The 19333-nt window shown below is 38.8% G+C and overlaps 1 protein-coding gene across 1 annotated transcript in view; it reads right to left on the reverse strand.

Annotated features, from left to right (window-relative positions):
* The window catches only part of Chrdl1 (chordin like 1), a 124058-nt gene that overhangs the window by 25229 nt on the left and 79496 nt on the right, over positions 1-19333 (reverse strand). The window contains 3 exon segments of the mRNA XM_059250817.1: positions 2331-2398; positions 17667-17724; positions 17727-17762. Of these exon segments, the coding sequence (XP_059106800.1) occupies positions 2331-2398; positions 17667-17724; positions 17727-17762 (162 nt within the window).

A 19333-nucleotide genomic window follows, 5' to 3' on the forward strand; every position in this document is an offset into this window, starting at 1 on the left:
GTTTACTTATAATAAAGTGGAACCATCTGGCCATTGTGGTCTTCCAGTCCCAAATGTTTGCTTTGCTTTCTACAAGCCTAGATTAAGTCATCCCTTATGGAAGTTTAGGAGGAATAATGAGGCTGAAAGGCAAGATATAGAGCTTCTGAGGAGCATAAAATGAAGAAAAGAAGGAAAGCAAATGAATAACATTTAACAGCAAGCCCACTGAAGTGGTCTCAGTGCTTACTGAGGCAGCTGAACAGCATAAGGTTACTGGGGCTGAAGTTTTGAATGACATCTAGCTGACAGCCACTAATACAGTTGCTCTCAACTTCTTACCAAAACAAAAAACTGGGTTGAGGGAAAGAGGAAATTTACAACACAGAAAACTGAGACTGCTACCATGTCTTGTTAGGATCTGTATAGAATCTCACTCTAAATCAGACAGAGTAGAAAGGAGAAAATCGTTTCCTGACTGTGAGGATTCAATCTCTCTTGTGGAATAAATTTTACTTTTGTGAGATGTCTGAAGTGTTGCTTTCCACCTTGTCCACAATTCTACACTAATTCTGAAGTAGCAGTGTTCAGAAAGCAATACTGCAAAGTAGTAAAGCCAACTGAAACTATGTACTACCACTGCTGAAGCTTTTGGTATGGTGTTGGCAAGATGGGGTGTGCAAGTCAGAACTAGCCACTGTGATGACAGTGAATCCTAGCCTAAGTGACATAGTGATGTTTGCATCTGTCATTCAATAGCAAAGTCTGTGAACTCTGTCATCATGCGCACTCTAGTTATGAAAATAGCCTGTTCTATAATTACCTAGTCTCCTGACTTATTTCCAGTTTCTAAGGTTTGACAAAAATCACGATTTTATTTATTATTAAACTAATTTATATCATGGAAAAACATGAAGTAGATTAAGTTAAGAAGTCAAAGTCTTCTTTTCCTCATGTCTACTCTATCCCTCTATTACTATTCTTATGTTGATATAGGACCCTTCAGATAGTTCTCATTTATACATTTATAAAAGCACACACACATTTTACATTTGTTTTATTATCTTTTTGAGTTTTCTGTTTTGCTACATTTAGATACAATTTTACTTTTAGAATTTATTTATTTATTTATTTATTTATTTATTTATTTATTTATTTATTTTGTGTGTGTGTGTGTGTGTGTGTGTGTGTGTGTGTGTGTGTGTGATCATACATGTACAATGGATGGCTGTGTGTGGAGGTCAGAGGAATACTTCAGTTGGTTCTCCCCTTTCACCATGTGGGTCCTGGAGATAGAACTCAAGCTTGGCATCCAAGTGCCTGCTGATCAATCTTGTCAACACTCGTTATGTTGTTATTAATAACACCACAGTATCCCAATGATTGGATGTATATAGCCAAGCCTATATTGATAAATATTTATGATAATCTGTTAAACTTATGAAAACAATGCTGCAGTGACAGTTTAAAAATTGTTCTTATTCAGCAGGTGCACTGAACACCTGTTTGTGTGCAATGACAAACACCCTTATACTTGGAAACACTCTTATAAGTTCCTTTATGTGAAAAGGAATGTTCAAACATTTCCTTTCCAAATTTTAAGATGTTTGAACAATAACTCTTTTTAGACACTGATTCTTACAGATGCACTTTTTTGTTAATTGATTAAATGTACACTATCACTATCTATATAGAGTCCGACTTGTCAGGCTTATTCTAAGATTTGTGCTAACTGCCGGGCGGTGGTGGCGCACGCCTTTAATCCCAGCACTCGGGAGGCAGAGCCAGGCGGATCTCTGTGAGTTCGAGGCCAGCCTAGACTACGAAGTGAGTTCCAGGAAAGGCACAAAGCTACACAGAGAAATCCTGTCTCGAAAAACCAAAAGATTTGTGCTAACAACAGAAATAAGGGTAAAGCAAGGAGAATCTGGCCCAGTCTTTTTTTTCTTTCAACTGCATGATCAAGAGCTTTCAGGTTTATAAGGAATCTGACCAAAAGGATGAAGTGGAGTATGTTAAAATCCCATAGAAAGCATTCACTATTGAGAATAGAGGTGGTGACTGTCTTCCTTAGAGAGAACACACAGATTCATCAGGTCATCCGAAGAGAGTACCAACTTCTGATCTAGACAAAAGGCTATGGCTACAATTTGTTCATGTTCTTGCCCTAATTACAGATGGTAAAATGTTTAGAGGTTGGTGATGACATCATTTGATTTTTCTGAGGGAGGAGTAGAAAGTGATGTTAGAAATGGGTCCTCTTTTGGATTTGATGGAGATTTTTTTCCATGGGGGAAAAAGCTTGGCTTACTGCTGTAGAGTGTGGAAATATTGGAGCTCTTCACACTTACTGCTTCTCTGTTGGCAGGTTGCCGGAAGATATCACCATCAGAATGTTCCCACGACAATTCTCCATCCCCTGTTTATTAAAAAGAAATAAAAAAGAATCAAACATACATAGAAGGGAAAACTGTCACCCTTTTGACCCAGCCACATTTTTTGAGCAATGTTTCTAAAGTTCTCAAGGCATTTTAGATCTTGTGGCTACCCTTCAAGAAACAGCACTGAACGATTTCTCTGGGTGGGTCTCATGATTCAAAACAACTCAGAAGAAAGCAGTTATCATTTTCTAAACAGACTAACTGTTAACATTATCCAGGATTTGGAATATAAAAGGGAAAATAATCGCTTTTCACCGTAATATAGCCATCATCATCACTTTTGCTTATTTTATTCTAGTGACAGTTAAGTATTTTACAGATCGTATTTAATGTGTGTTTACACTACCCTTAAACAATGAATTTTGAAGTTTTCATTGGTCAAGACTTAAGTTCACCATGATGTCTCTGAGAAGCTATGAATTGACTTAAAAGTAAAAATTAAACTTGCTATGATTAGAGTACTTATGCAAGAAATATCCAAGATGCTGTCTTTTTTAATTTTCCTTTATTGTTTTAGAAATTCACATGTGAGTGCTCTATTTACAATGGTTGGTTCCACTCCTCCTTCCCCCTCCAATTTCTCCCATGTCCCTCCCTCATTCACTCTCAAATTCATGAACTCTTCTTTAGTTATTATTGTTACACACACACCCACACACATAAACACAAACACATACACATATATACATAGGTATATAGGTAGAGAAAAATTCTAAAATTCATATGGAAAAAGCAATCCCAAATAAAAAGAACAGAGCTTAAGGGGGTTACTGTGCCACATTTCAAGCTATATTACAGAGCTATAGTAATAAAACAGCACACTACTGTCTTTAATTTTGATCTGTCACACCTTTCTCTACGTCAGGAGTTCTCAACCTGTGGTTTGTGACCTCTTTTGGGGGTTGAATGACCCTTTCACAGGGGTTGCTTAAGACCATTGGAAAACACAGAGATTTACATTATGATTTATAACACTAGCAAAACTATAGTTATGAAGTAGCAACAAAAATCACTTTATGGTTGGGGGTCACTACAACATGAGGAACTGTTTTAAAGAGTCACAGCATTAGGAATGTCAAAAACCACTGCTCTAGGTCTATATGCCCCATTCTTTGGACAGTAAACCCCCTATTACTGAAGTCTTCCAGAATAGCTAATGTTCTGTTTTAAGACGGGGTCTTGCTATGTAGTTGTGGCTAAACTTGAACTCACTATATAGCTCAGGTTGTTCTGGAGCTCATGGTCCTTCCTTCTGTCTTAAGTTGGCATTACAGGTGTGCATCACCACACCAAACTCAGAGTAAATGCTTCAAAGAGAAAGGTTTTATGTTAAGGTTTTGGGAGACATAAACATACAAAAGATATGGATATTCATCAGTTTATTAAAAATGAAACAAATTGGGTAATTTTCAAGAAGCTTTGGTAATCTATGACCATACATATATATGTAAGTATTGTGTGTGCATAATATATATTATATGTATATTATGCTAAACACTAACTAGCTCTTGAATGGGCTAACACAGAACATGGAAAAACAAAGAATTTTCTGTTATAATTCATCTCTCAAGCTTTCAAATCCTTGAAACTAAATAGTAACATTTTAACTGGTTCAGGGACATGACAGCACCATTGGGGAAATTCATGTAATTTTTTAGGACTTGAAAAAGCTTGAAAATTAGTTTGATAGCCTCCTGCCTTGGACTTGCACATTCTAGGATTATAGGCTTGAGCTATAGTGCCTAGCTCATTTACTTAGTTCTGATTGCCTGAAGGACTTAGTATCCTACACTATTTGAAATGTAGAGAACTTCAGACATAATTTTGTCCAAGTGTTACATGAAACAGATGGAGAAACCAAAGCTCAGTAAAGTAGATGTAGCTATTCATAGTTAAACAATGTTCATTGAGATTAACACCCAAGTCGCTGGCCCCCAGATTCCTGAATAATCATGTTCATCCTATAAAAGCATAGCTTACTCTTTGGTATTTATGACTACATTGCCATTAAATGATGGAACTGGGAAATCTCTGACAACCCTAGAATTTCTTTTTTTCTCTTTTTCTCTTGAATACTTAGAAGTGCCTTACATTTTTAATATTTTGTTCATTTTCTGTTTTCTCTCATTATAATTCCACCATGAAAATCAAGATTTTTGTCTATCCTAGTCATTGATGTAATAGTACCACTGACAATAGCAATTTGTACATAGTATTCATTCAGCATTTGCAGCATGAATGAGTAACAAAGCACTGTAAATATTTTCCACTGCAAAATGTTTCTTGGCCCTTTGTGGACAAACTGTAAATTTCTTAAAATAAGATATGCCTTACACTATCTTTGTATCTTCTTGGTCACTACTTTCGAAAGTGTGGTCCTTGTCATCATCTGGGAATTTGTTAGACACTCAAAAGTTTGGATCCCACCCCAGACCTACTAAATCAGAAACTATGGGATAAGGGCCAATAATTTAGGTTTTGATGGTATCTTCAATAGAGTTGGATGCATACAGAAATTTAAAAATAGCTGGGCTGTAACAGCTGGCATATTGCTGGGTACATATCAGTGGCTTAATAACTGAACTAAACTGTAGTAAAAATATCAAAATTGAGTGTGTGCTGGAAGAACAGTTTTCTTCCTGTGTGGGTGCAGATAATAGGCAAAGACTGTCTAAAGACCTATGTGGAAACTCTGACTGGCTACAGTGAGAGTTGGCTATGACAGGAAATAATGCTGAAGAGTCAAATAACAAGCCCTGAATGATGCATAAGTGGAAAGATTGATACTGTTACAAGTGAGACAAATCATTCTGGGCCCTTGCCCTCAAGATGTTCTCGTTGAATGTGGAAGTGACTGGACATCAGTTTAAGATGCAGTTTAAAAACATATGAAGGTCAGCAACTGGAAAAAATTATATATATGCATGCTTAGGCCATATTGAGTTGGGAAGATGAACAAGTCAGATGGAATCATGGGAAAAACATTTTAAATGAACTATGGCCCATTTTTTTAGAGGTAGATGCAGAAGTGTTACAGGGACACTGCTGGTGTGGGCAGAGCACCTCAGCTGAAATGAATGACATTTGCAAAGAAGCAGCACTTTGGAAATAGCAAGCTACACAGAAGTGAGCGGGAAGAAATTAGGTATTGTTTGGATCGAAATTTTAGATTGGGAAAATATGGGGCTGGTAACTGGAGAGAACGGGTGGGGAAGGAGGAGGAGGGTGAAAGTAGGGTGTTGTTGAGGTTAACGAGGGGTTGTAAATAATTTTGGGGCATCAAAAGCAGGTTGAAAAATTCACATTTCATCCTGTTATTAATTTTTAGATAGAGGGTCCGATAGTACAAATGATATCCGAGGAAGTGTCTTCTGGCAGCACAGTGTAGCCTAGCTGGGGACCACTAAAACCTCAGAGTCTAACCAGGAGGCAGCTATGGTGACAGGTGATAGGCCATGCATCACTGCAAACTGCTCAGAGAGGAAAGCTGAGGCACATGACTGCAGAGCAAAAGAAAGTATTAAGACTGATGGTAGATGTGATCACAGAGGAAGAAAGCAGAGAAGAAAACAGTATAAAGTGATTGTCAGCTTGAGAATCTAGAGAGGTGTTCAGTGTCCTTGACAGTGACTGAGTAGGGATAAACTGAGATTTGCGTGTCCTGTTTTAGTTGGCAGTGGTGGGTTTGAGCCAAATGAAAGTAGACCAGAAAGTTGATTAGAAACTAGAAAGGGATTTACCAGCAAATGGTAAAATGAAATGTAATAATGCTACATGATATGGCTCCAAGCCAGTTCTGAGTAGCTGAAGAGAGAAACGAAATTACACAAGAAGAACCACAGAGCAGCTCTCTCCATCACATCCATTTCTAAAGATTTTCGGAATGATATTAGCAAACAAGGGGCTTCTTAGCTAGACGTCACCGAAGTTCAGTGTATTATATGTAGGTACTGGAGATTTGAAAGGGTTTCTCATTAAAGAGCCTTTAAGTACTCAGAGTCCAGTCAAACGGCAGAATCATTACAGACACATGCAATCACCAATAGGCAGAAACTTAAGATGGCAACGCAAATGAGGTAAGCCAGTGTCAAGTACAGCAGCAGAAGATTAATATCCTGTAACACAAGGTCAGATGAGTGTGCCTCAGCCCTGTATTTGCAAATCTGAGGGCTTGCAGACAGATACACATGTGTAAAATGAAGTATTTTACCAACTTCAAAAATCACTGGAGCTATAATTTCTGAGGAGAGAGAGAGAGAGAGAGAGAGAGAGAGAGAGAGAGAGAGAGAGAGACTCTGTTTACTATAGGCATCCTATATATTAATACATATATTATATAATAACATATAATGTATAAATAATATATTCTACATACTAGTATTTCTGTCACCTTTGAGATTTGAAAGTCATCAAAATGACATTACCCAAGTTTGAACACTTGAGTAAATAGCTGCTAAAGGTTTTAACACTTGAGTTAACCTCTTTAAACGAAGTCATCATCAACATACTGAAATAATCATTTTAGATGCTCATTCTTTGTATGTCTAAAAGTAGCTCTCTAAACCGGGTAGTGTCTGTCTGAATAGCTAAAAATAAATATCCATTTATAATCTTAGCTATTATATCGTGGGGAAAATAGGCACCAATACCCTAAAAAATTGTTTCATTTTCTCTACTCACTGGACAATTTGTCTCGAGTGATATGGAACTTTTTTCTTTCAATGATGGCTTTGAAAAAAAAAAACAAAACAGTGATTCTAATGGAGACAGATGGATTCTAGTTAATTCCGAGAAGCAACAAGATGTAATTTTAACCAATTTTTTAGACCAAAATGAAAAACAACTCTAGTGTACTGTATGTCAAACAATATTCATTTAACCTTAAAAGCCACATGTGTTGTTCATTCAAATCTCAATTATACTCTGAGTGGTACCCTATGGGGCTGGAATGGCTTGGCTTTCTGGTAATGGGAGAAATGGAGACCAAGTATTTGAAAAATGGTCAAAAGCTAGGATGAAATTCAGACTGTTTATAACTTCCACAACTTCCATTAATCTCTGGTTTGCTTGAGTAGGTCAAAGAAGCAAACTCTGTTCTCTCAAAAAGACTATGTGAACAACGAGATTCTGATATACCCATGAAGATAGATCCCCAACAGAAAAGTATGCCAGTGTGTAATCACTTCTGAACCACATATGACATCAGAAATAAGGTGGCCATAAGGCCTAATTTATCTAGGCTAACCTAGTTTTATTGTCTCTCTCTTTTTATCTGCCAGGCACAATTATTAGGACTTCATCTCCTGATTTCTGAAATGTCTGGTTTAAGGGGGCAAATTCTATAGTCACTCCAATCTTCATTTTAAAAAGATGTGAATCATCAAGGTGGGGGTTGGTATCCCCATATTTTCACAGGGATGAGTTGAAAGCAGCAGAACCATGGCAAACAGTGAAAGAGCTTTTGAGGGGAAATGGAAGAGGAAGCACAGAGAAAGCCATCACGAGATCTCCACCTGCCACGTGCAAGGCAATTGCCCAGGAAAATGAACAGTACTTTCATAAAACTGCACTGTGAGCATGAACGCATTTGAGGCTGAGTTTCAGGAGGCACAGGGTAAAGCATCCAGTAAGTGCCTGGTGTGCATACCAACACTGTAGTCTCTCAATGGTAATGTGGTTAAATAGATCCAAACCCATGGTTAAAAATGGGGCCATGGCTTCCCAGAGTCCCATATTAGTCCCTAGAAAGTCATCACAGAGACTGCATTTTCCAGTAGCCACAGAGATAACAGAGTTCTCAAAGTTGCTTCATTTCCCCAAGTTGAAAGGCAGCATAGATTAAATGGCCAAGAGAGTAGAACAGAACTGCAGAGTCTGGCTGCAAATCCTAGCTTCTCCTCTTTCTGCATGTGCGACTGTGGACAAATCCATCAACCTCATTGTGTTTCATTTTCCTTATCATTAAAACAGATACAACAATGCCTACCTTACAGGCCTTTGAAGAATAAATGGGTTAGTGTATATTGAAAATGCTTGAAACAGTGCCTAGCACATGGAAATTATCATGTAAGCATTGTCTATCACCCTTATTCCATTCCTTTCTCTCCATTGCTTTTTCCTCCTTCGCCTCAAAAACAGCTGACACATAGTGGGGAAAACCAAGCCTCAAAAACTCTTACAAATGTGTAGGTATTTAGCAGAAGAACGAGTTTAGATTAAATAAGCACATAGAACCTAGTAAGGAGATAATTTATGCCCTTAGTAGGTTCTAGATGCTTATTTAATCTAAACTCATTCTTCTGTTAATGTCCTCACATAGAAAGAGGAACATTTTGTTTCTGAATCATGAGATGTCAAGGTTCTGGACAGGAATATATATACACAGACACAGACACACAAGAATAGGCATATATATGAGAGGGAGGAGCTCATATTTTCTATGAGCTCATATTGCTCGGGTTCTTTCGTATATATGCCAGATCTCTCTTTATTTTCATGTTTTTAGGAAATAAGTTTTTGTACATTACTTAAAACCCCTTTTCTCATTTAGCTAAAACAAAACTTAAGAGGGTAGCTATCTGCTTTATTGGGAAGCAGTTCAATCATAGCTATAAAGTATAGTGTTAAAATTCCAAGTATCCACACAGAGTCCCACGCTACTGTATCAGAAAGTTAAAAAAAAAAAAAGCAAGCAAGATGGAAAAGGGCAACTACATGGAAATGAATAGAAGGTTTTTTTTTTTTCTTTCTTTCTATGAGCAGTCCTTTGGCCTTGGTTTATCCAAAGAAGAGTGGGATCCTTGGTGGAAATAGGGGGCATGCATCTGCTTTTAATAGCCAAAAGGAAACAGAAAGTGAATGTAGTCCTGCTAGCTGTGTGTGTGAAACAACTAGGTGATTACACACTGTCCATGTAACCTGTGCTGTGGAGACAGCACTTAGTAAAGTCTTATGGTTAGAATGTGGATAATATTCAGATAAGATTCCTCTGCTTGGCTTCACTGTTTCTTCTTATGGTTCTTTACCATCTGCTTATGTTGTCAGTCAAGAATTAAGATTGAGTCCTGTAAAGAATGGAGTCCAGGTTCATGGAGACTATTCTAATGTGAGCAATGGGCACATCCAATGGTGAGTCTCTGGCCAGCCAGAAGATGCCTAGAAGTACTTAATAAGGCTAAGGAAAAAGTGGCTTTAATCACCCATAAAGAAATAATTGCTGCGAAATGCTGCACTGGGAATTTTTATTTTTATAATCAGACTCACACAATCACAGAAAAAAAACTATAACTCCACAAAAGGATGGGATGTTATTGATCCTGACAGGATATCCCGGGTGGCCAATTAGGACACTTGTCTACTAATTTAAATTCTGTATGGAAGTCAGTGGTGTCCTATCCACTGTCTAAAGGAAGCAATAGCCTAGAAATAAGATACATTCCAAAAAGAACATGATGTCCAAAGGGTGGGGGTCCTAAGACAGTTCACCATCATGTAGAGATAAATTCTTAGAACAAACAATGGAGAAAAAACAAAACAACCTAGGAAGTTTCCATGGAAGGAAAAAGGTTCTAGTTGGGGGGAGAAAGCAGATGTCACTGGCAAATCTCTAAAATGGTTCCCTATTCCTAACCACAAGTGATGCACTTTAAAAAAACATATTACTAACAGTGGTCAGACTTCTGTGTAGCTTTGAAAATATGGTATTTCAATGTTTTCAAGTGTAGATGATAATATGATAAATTATTGTTTTACTTTAGTATGAATATTTAAGATGGAATATTCCCTTTTAAATCTGTACGAGCCACTGTTGCTAACTCTAGATACAATATTTAATGGACATCCATAACTGATTAATTTGTGAAGGAGAAATGGAAAGCTGCTAAGTGAAGAACGGGCATAAAGTTTCAGGTACACAACACGGACGTTAGCTTAAAAAAATTACAGTGGCCGGGCGGTGGTGGCGCACGCCTTTAATCCCAGCACTTGGGAGGCAGAGCCAGGCGGATCTCTGTGAGTTTGAGGCCAGCCTGGACTACCAAGTGAGTTCCAGGAAAGGTGCAAACCCTGTCTCGAAAAAACAAAAAAAAAAAAAAAAAAAAAATTACAGTGCTGGAGACAGACCTCCGAGATGCCTACACACCAGGCAGGCACTCTACCACTGAGCTCCGTTTACAGCCCAGATTTTGCTTTTCAAGTCATGTTTCCTTCCTGTCATTCTGACCAGGAGGAGATAGCAGTGTTTCTGCTGAAAATGTGATAAATTGGAAACAACCCAAGACTGATTTGTAAGGCTCGATATTTGGATATATTGATACCATCTCATCATTTTCCTTCATTTCTTTTGTTTTGGTTTTTCGAGACAGGGTCTCACTGTGTAGCCCTGGCTGTCCTGGAACTCATTACATAGACCAGGCTGGACTTGAACTCACAGAGAGCTCCCTGTTTCTGCCTCTCAAGTGCTGGGATTAAAGGCATGGGCCACCACACCTGGCTTTTCCTTCATTTCCAAAACTGAAAAACTTTCTATATTTTTATAGTGTTTAGAAAAAAATAGAATATCACACACACACACACACACACACACACACACACACACACACACACACGCATACACATGCACAAGCACACGCACACAATTTCCCTGATGATACCTAGATCTAGCCAAGGTAGCTTTTGAGGTGTAATTTTGCTGCTTTTGGAAAAACAAGTCAAGAATCTTAAATAAGGGAAAGCAGGAATGGCTTAATAGTTAAGATCACTGGCTGCTGTTCCAGAGGATCCAAGTTTGATTTCCAGCACCCACAGGGTAGCTCAAAACCATCTGTAACTCCAGTTTCAGGGACTCTGACGCCCTCTTCTGGCCTCTGTGTTTACTAGGCACACATATGGTTGGTGCCCAAACATACATGGAGACAAACTATTTATATACATAAAATAATTATTTTAAAAGGAAATTTAAATTAAATGGCAGTATTTTTGAACACAGGAAAGTTACTTTTAAACAGTTTTGGTATCCTTGAAACAGCATAAAAATCTCAGTTTAATGAAAAGAAACTTTAGCTTTGTCCATGGACTCATTTGAGATGAATGAATGCTGGGTGGACATGCATACTGGATCAATTAGTGTGGACTGAACAGGCTGTGAGTTTAACTACCTCACCTGTCTCCTATCCAGACCTGAATTTGAAACCATGCAAAGAGCATTTATTTTGTAATTGTGTCTGTCTTAGATTTTATGAAACCCACCAGCAAGATATCTGACTAATTCTATGCTAGAGGTAGCAGGGTAAGAAAAGATAGTTCTTTACTTACGGAAGTGCCCAACTCAGAAGACAAGACACACAAAACAATGCACTACACAAGAAAATAGTAGAATATTTTAAATGCTAAACTCTGTTGCTTTAGTTTAAATGTGGTTTGCCCCTGTCAAAGGTTATATACAAAATTGGTTGTGATGTGTGGAAGGTGTGGTGTTAGAGTGGTTATAGCATCTTTCTTTGGAGACTGGATCTTTTTTGAGAGTGGGAAAAAGGAGGTCAGCTTCTTTGTACTCTTCCTTGCTTTTCAAACTCCCTGTTTTCCATACTACTTTTTGTCGTGGATGGAGCAGCATGTGGGCCTTACCTAACAGACAGGGTAGCCCAGCCTCTAGCACTCTGAGATAAACCTCTTTACTTTACAAATTACCTAGTCTCAGGTATTGTGCTGTAGCAACACAAAATAGACCAAGGCATGTATGAGCCAGACTAAGACTTATAGTTAGTTGAAGCAGAAAGTCAATAAGCTAGATATATATTAGTCAGAACTACTAGAAGTGGAGTTTCATTAACTGCCAATAATTCCTCAGCAAAGGGTAAGGGGGGGGGGAGAATTGTAGGGAAGAAAGGTTTCAGGAGTAGTGGGATAGGATAAGACGGGAATACTGGGTGAATACAAACAAAATTTATTATATACATGTATGAAACTGTCAAGTAATAAATTCAAAACTATTTTAAAAACCTTCAGACTCAGCTGTGCTCCTAAAAAATGGATTGCATTCTAATCGGTGAAAGGAAGGTGTCATTTAAAGCTTGTGGTGGAAAAAGTTGAAGGGAGATATATAACACAAGGGAAATGGTATATTCTGGGCTACAGTGTCTGAATATTCGTTCACGTTAAAAAAATGATAATGAGTTACAGGTAAAAGAAGGACCAGACTGTTTTAAAGCCTTTAAAAATAAATAAGCCAAGCTCTCCAAAGAGCTAGGTATGGTGGCAGAAATCTATAATCCCAGCATTGGAGAAGCTGTGGCAGGAGGATCACAAATGTGAGGCAAGCTTGGGATATACAGGGACTTTCTGTTTCAAGTTAAAATAAAAACCTGTTCACTCACTTACACAAAAGATTGAAGTATCAGGGAGCAAATACAATGTAGAGCACACAGTACAAACAGCACAGACAGCATCAGGAATTCAGAGACTGTAGGTCTGTCCGTCATCAGTTTTCCCCCTTACTTCGGAACCCCCTTTCTCCTCACCCTGAACAGGACAAAGTGACCTGGAAATCATGGCAGTTGATGGAGGGGAGATACTCCAGGGATTTCTGTCCTACTCTCCAGATTAGGATCCTCTTTCCTTTCAGTGACAGACTTTTATGACACCTGTCTTTGGTGGCATATGGCATGGCTGTAAGTTAAATGATTTGTGAGAAAATTCATACAAGTAAAAGACATAAACAAATAAACAAAGAAACAAACAAATAAATAAATAAATCTCCATAATTCTGACTCCAGAGCCTCAAATTGCTTGACTAACTCTTGAGGCACATTTACTGTACTGTGGCAAGAATGTCTTCTGATGCAAGACAGTAAAGGAAAAAAGGAACTTATACAGCACATAGTATAGGCCTTAAGAGTAACTTGTACAGTCCATCCTTCTCTGTAATGCCCCAACCTACTCACTCACAACTGGAGGGGGACCTTGCCATTCCATCTTTCTCTCTCTTCATAATCAGAGAATATTGGGTGTAAATATCTACTTCCATTCAGTCATTAAACACTTGTTAAGTAACCACTAAGTACCTGGTCCTGATTCAGGGCTAGAGATGAAATGGTGGACAAAAATGATCTTGGAATTTGTTCTTAGGACACCTTATTTTTCTGGGAAAGAGAAGCATTTAGCATATAATTATGCAAGTAAAAAAAAAGTATACCAATAGTTAATTACTATTTTGGAATTACTGATTTGGAACTTTGGAATCTGAGTGACTAGGCTCAACATTTGATTCTGTTTCTTCTCTTACTTTAGAGCAGATCACTTCAGAACCTCTGTTCTCCACTTCCTAGCTGTGGAATAGGAATGAAAATAGTTCCCACTACTGTGGTGAGGATCAAGTGAGTTACTCTAGATGCAAGCATTTAAACACTGCCTGGTGCATACAGAAGTGTGACACAGCCACACAATCTATAAAATAAGGCTTTGAATACATTCGGCAGCTTACCCTAAATTCTTCTGCCTTGTCCATAGTCCAAGTACATAGCCTTCCCCTTTGACTTGGCAACATAGGCAGGAGACGGGAAGCCGAAATGATAAATGGTGAGGGGAAAGCTGGGTGTGGGTTTAATTTGAGGTCTGTCTGCCCCATATATGGCAGTACTACATCTGTGCAGAGATGGGTTCTTCTGATAAACTTTCCCTCACGGTTCTAGCGGCTGTTTGCACTAGGCTTTCAGTCCAGATGAGGTTTGCTGAAGTGCCAGCAATGACATGCACCCTGCCAACACTCTTCTGACTGTCCCAGCCTCATAGACATGTCTAAACAACCGAGGCCGGGGCTGAGATTCAATCTGAGTCTAAGATTGCTGTCTGACCCAGGGAGACAGGCGAGAATTAGTGTTTGGTGACAGTGCAGACGAGCTGTTTCAATGGGGCCCTTTATATGAAGGATTGCAAGTTCAGCACTCAAAAGGTTGTTGTTTTTTTTCTTCAGTATTTGGCCTGCAGTTAGGGTGGTCAGCATAGGGAAGAAGTGTCTGGGTTCCCTGCTGTGTGAGTAATATGCTTCAACAAGATACACCTTTGTACAAACATCATTTCAACAGAAAAAAATCACTAGGTGCTTCAGAAATGGGAACATCAAAGGCATTTCAAGCACATTATATACAACTGAAAGATGTAAAGAAATTGGAGGCACAGAAAAAACAATTTTTATAAAAGTGAGGGATTTAGTCTTTATAAAGAAAGATGAAAGAAAGTGGTGCATTTAGGCTAGAGATGCCAAAGGAAGAATTTAATGAATTGTCAAGCGTATGAAGGGACAATGCATGATCAGTAATAATGAGCTTTCATCTGCTGCTTCTGAGGACTCACTAAAAGGGAAAATTTAAATTGTGACAAGAGAAGTGAAGACAGTCAGTACCAGGATCTGTTCCCACAAGAAGGACTAGAAATAAAGCTCTGTCTGTGGAGATTAAATAAATAAAAGGCAAATCTATCAGACACGGGAAGGCTCCGTTCTACTTAACTTCAGGATAATTGCCACTTCTTAAGCAATCACTCTGTATGAGGCCTTATCCTAGCACTCTATGCCATGGCAGTTAATCTTTACAACCACTGTGGGTGGTGGATACCATCACATCCTTCATTGTTACAGCTGAGAAATCCCAGGCTCTGGGTGGTTAAGTGGCTTGTCTAACGGACGGTGCAGATGGTGGTCGTGCAATGGCAAATCCATGTCCTTCTGTCTTGAGAGTCTTGTTTTCTGCAGCTTACAGCTTCTTCAATGTAATAATACTCCATCTAGCAATGTCCTTTCTTTTATTAATTGTTCTCCAGTTTATATTTCTCTATCCCCCTTTCTAAACAAAATAATCTTGCCATCGTGACAGGATTAGAATGACCAGCTGGTTATATTAGGAACCCCATGCACATCTCTGTGCAGAATGGACTTTTGGACTTTGGGCCATATTAAAATTAAGCTGGAACAAATGTCAAAAAAACGAGAGAGACATGCTATCTCAATTTCTATTATTTTGACAAATGTAATAACAGCATTGTGGTACCACACATGCACACACTTACACACACAGAGTGAGAAACAGGTAGGGAAAGATGCATGGCCTTATTAAAACAAAAATGTAATTAGGCTGTAATTGAATCCATATTGAATTATAAGGGATGGACAGGTAGGATATTAAAAGGAATGAGTATAGACTGGTAGCAGAACAATTAGATAGCCAACAAATCAGAGATTAAAGTTGATTGCATTTCCATCCATTCATCCTGGTTTCAGACTTTCAGCACGTTCAGCTTCATTGCACAATGCAGATTAGCAAACCATCAGTGATGGTTATCCTCAGTGATCTTTGGAGGGTTTTGTCAAAGTGCTTGTCCATGCACCACCATTTTACTGCAGAAAGAATGATAGTTCAGTTGAAATACTGACTATTGGGCCCTACTCCAAGGTCACTGTAGGTGCGGTCTAGATATGAATCAACATGGTCCTTATGGGACAAAAACACTAACAGTGAGAGGACAGGGTAAATGATGCTTAGAATTAACTCTGGAATATAGTTAAGTATGATACATATGAGGATAAAGACTTTTGAATTGAGATATAGTATAGTTAAAGCCATCGTTTTGAAAGAGTAAGATGGAAACAATAATAGGGCTCATCAACCTGACTTCCACAAGGAAATACCATAAAATTTTCTTCTAACTCAGTGCTTCTTAACTTTGGCTATGCATTAGAATCACTTTCTTCTCCTGAAGGAAGTGCACTGTGACAATTCCTATGTACATCCATGGTTGAAAAACAATGTGTAGATACATATCACATTTGTCTACTGTTCATTATTGATTCCTCAGGCTATCTAGACTGTCTTAGACCCTTTCTTACGTTATCCCACTTAAATCTTGCAACCATGTTCCTTCTTGTAGAGACTGTTAGACATGTTTAGGGTGGTCATTCAGCTAGAAAATAGCCAAGCTTGGGCTTAAACCGAAGCATTATGACCCCAAAGGCTGCACGCAGGACGACTTCTCTGCAATGTGATCCCAAGAGCAAGGCCCGTCCTCCCATACTGGAGAGGTCACTTTACCAACCTCTCAGGCCTCTCCTCCTGTATTATTGCCTCCCTTTAATATAACCTGGATGAAAGAGCCAGTGAGCCCTTTTCAATGGAACCATAGAGTACTTTTGCTCACAAATTTCCACTGGTTTCCCAGGGCATGAAAAACTGAAAACCAAATTCCTTTTTCACAGCCTCCACAGCCTTGCATGTTCTAACTTCTGCTCATCCCTTCAGCCTCGTCTCATCTCTTGCCATTCTCAACCACAGTCACCTTATTCCAGCCACACTGTTCCTCAGACTCTTGGAATGCTTCAAGCACTTCCTTTCCTGGGCCTTAGAACTATTTTTCATCTCTGTCTAGAATTCTCTTCCCCAGGCTCTTTGAATAGATGGCTCCTCTTCATCTTTCAGATTTGAATTTCAAGATGCTCAATCCAGGGCCTTCCTCACAATTCAGGCTTAAACTTCTGATAAAAAAATCATATTTTTTATTTATTGCTTTAATAATAATTTATATGGTTTATATTTATATATTTGCTTGCTTATTTATTTTTTGTCTTCTCTGGTGAAATATGAGTTCTAGAGGGGCAAAGAATGTATCTTTGCTATGGCTGTGTAGGTTGTGTCCTGCTCAAGGGTGCCATAGTTGGAGGTATAAATATATAGGAACTTTCTGGAAAATGACAATAGAGTATCCTAAGTATGGGGTTCCTTTTTGTAATTCACACAAACATGATAAACACTCTAGCAATGTCCTGTATGCATATATTTTATACACAGCATTGGGCACGGTTTAGTTTTAGTTTTACATACAGGAGATGCTTGATATACTCATTGATTATATGTAGCTAAGGAAGAAAATATTAATATTGCCAAATGGGAAGGACTAGAAAAGATTGCTGATAGATCTGGTAATCTGAGAAGAGGCAAACAAGGCCAAGTTAAAGGTGATTAAGTACGAGCCTAGAAAGAAAATCTGGTATCATTGTAAAACCAAAACAGAAGCTAAAGAAGAAAAGACAGGTTTGAGGAGATGACGAGTCCATTGCATTTAGAGAAATGAGACCATGTCTATAAACAGAGACTACCACAACCAATTCCTTTTCCTTCAGAGATGGGAGAGGTATTTTGCTCTTTCCTAAATTCTGCTACTCTGGATGGCGATCCTCAGATTCTTGGGATGTAGGACACTTACCTCTGCATACCCGGCAGCAAGAATCTGGAACAGAGACTGGGAATGCGCAGGTCAGTTTTAGGGCAAGTCTTGGAGACCACAGTACACATTTCCTTCCTGCCAAGGAAAGCAAGAGGTCAATTCCAGGCTGATCTGAGATAACTATTTGTCAGGGATTACCTCAGTACCTGGGATACAGCCGGGAATCAAAACATGGCACTGCTCACTTTACAGCTAGTCTTAGGTTCTTCTTCTCCATTTCATTATGCACCATTTAATTTCCTATTTCCTACTTCTTCATGAGAGAGATGAACTCCCCAAAGAGTTAGCAATCTTTGTCAGGCATCTGGGTCCAAGGAAAAAGACAGTATTTTGGGAGGGCTGCCACCAGCCTCCAAACCTTATTTCTCTCTCTTACTTTTACTGTATCCGTTGGTCCTTATCATAACCTAGCTAGCTGCTGGGAGTAGATGGAAATAAGAATTTGTGCCATTGCCACTATTTATGACACTCAGTAGAGTCTTCTTTCAAAACCAAAAGACAGGGGAGGGGACAGCTCAATCCATGTGAGGCAAGGGAGAGGAGCCACTTTACTTGGGAGTTGCATCTGTTATTCAAATAATTTCAATTTTCTAGAATTCCCCCTTTAAATGTTATCTCTTATACCTTGTGCTTTGTTCTTGGATATACATCCTACTTAGGCTTGAAAGGCCATTAGAAAAATAATGTCATACTGAGATACTGAATTTTCACTAAAAATCCCAACTGGAAGAGATTCTATAGTTACCCTTGATAATACAGGGTTTAACTGCCCCAGTCAGTAAAGATATTTCTAAGCTCTGCCAGTTTCATTTTTGTTTATCTTTTTGTTGTTTGTTTTGTTTTTGTTGTAATTTTTGATGAAAGGTCTTGCTGTGTAGCTCAGCTTGTTCTCAAACTTGTGGCAATCCTCTAGCCTCCCCCTCTCATGCTTCATCTTCTTAAGACATACTTTACTAATTCTTTGAGGATTTCATGCATGCATATGATGTATTGTGATCACATTCTTCCCTCACTCCTCCCTTAACTCCTCCCAGATTCACCCCATCCCCAAGTCCTCCCAATGTCTTTGTCCTTTTTGTTTTTGATAAATCACTAAGCCTATTTGTACCACTCACATACTCTTGGGCATGAGGGGTCATCCACTGGAGAATGAGCCACCTACCAGGAGCCACACCTTAAAGAAAACTGATGCCTCCCTCACCCAAGAAGCTGCTACTTGACTTTCCCTCTCTGAGAAGCCACTGACAGCTCCTCTCATGCTTCATTCTAAATATCTATTTTACCCTATTTTATTTCTCTGTCTAATATTCTCTGTACTACACAATTAGGTAAGTAAATAGTTGCTAGACTTTTTTTTTTAAATAAAGTGTACACAGTGACTAATAGTGTTATGGGAATCATTGTGACTTTTAGCTCTTTGACAATTGTTCAAACTTAATGAAGATCAGGTAGTTTGGACAGGTAGGGAGGCTCGAGATTTAAATACACTTTATCTTCATTCAAACACATTACAGTGTCTGCTTCACTGAAACGACAAGGACAGAGGCGGCTCCTTTCCGATCTGAGTAGTGAGCAGCAGGGGCATTAAGATGCAGGGTCTTGCCGGGCGGTGGTGGCGCATGCCTTTAATCCCAGCACTCGGAGGC

The sequence above is a fragment of the Peromyscus eremicus genome, chromosome X, assembly GCF_949786415.1.
Source record: "Peromyscus eremicus chromosome X, PerEre_H2_v1, whole genome shotgun sequence".
In the NCBI taxonomy this organism is placed as follows: Eukaryota; Metazoa; Chordata; class Mammalia; order Rodentia; family Cricetidae; genus Peromyscus; species Peromyscus eremicus.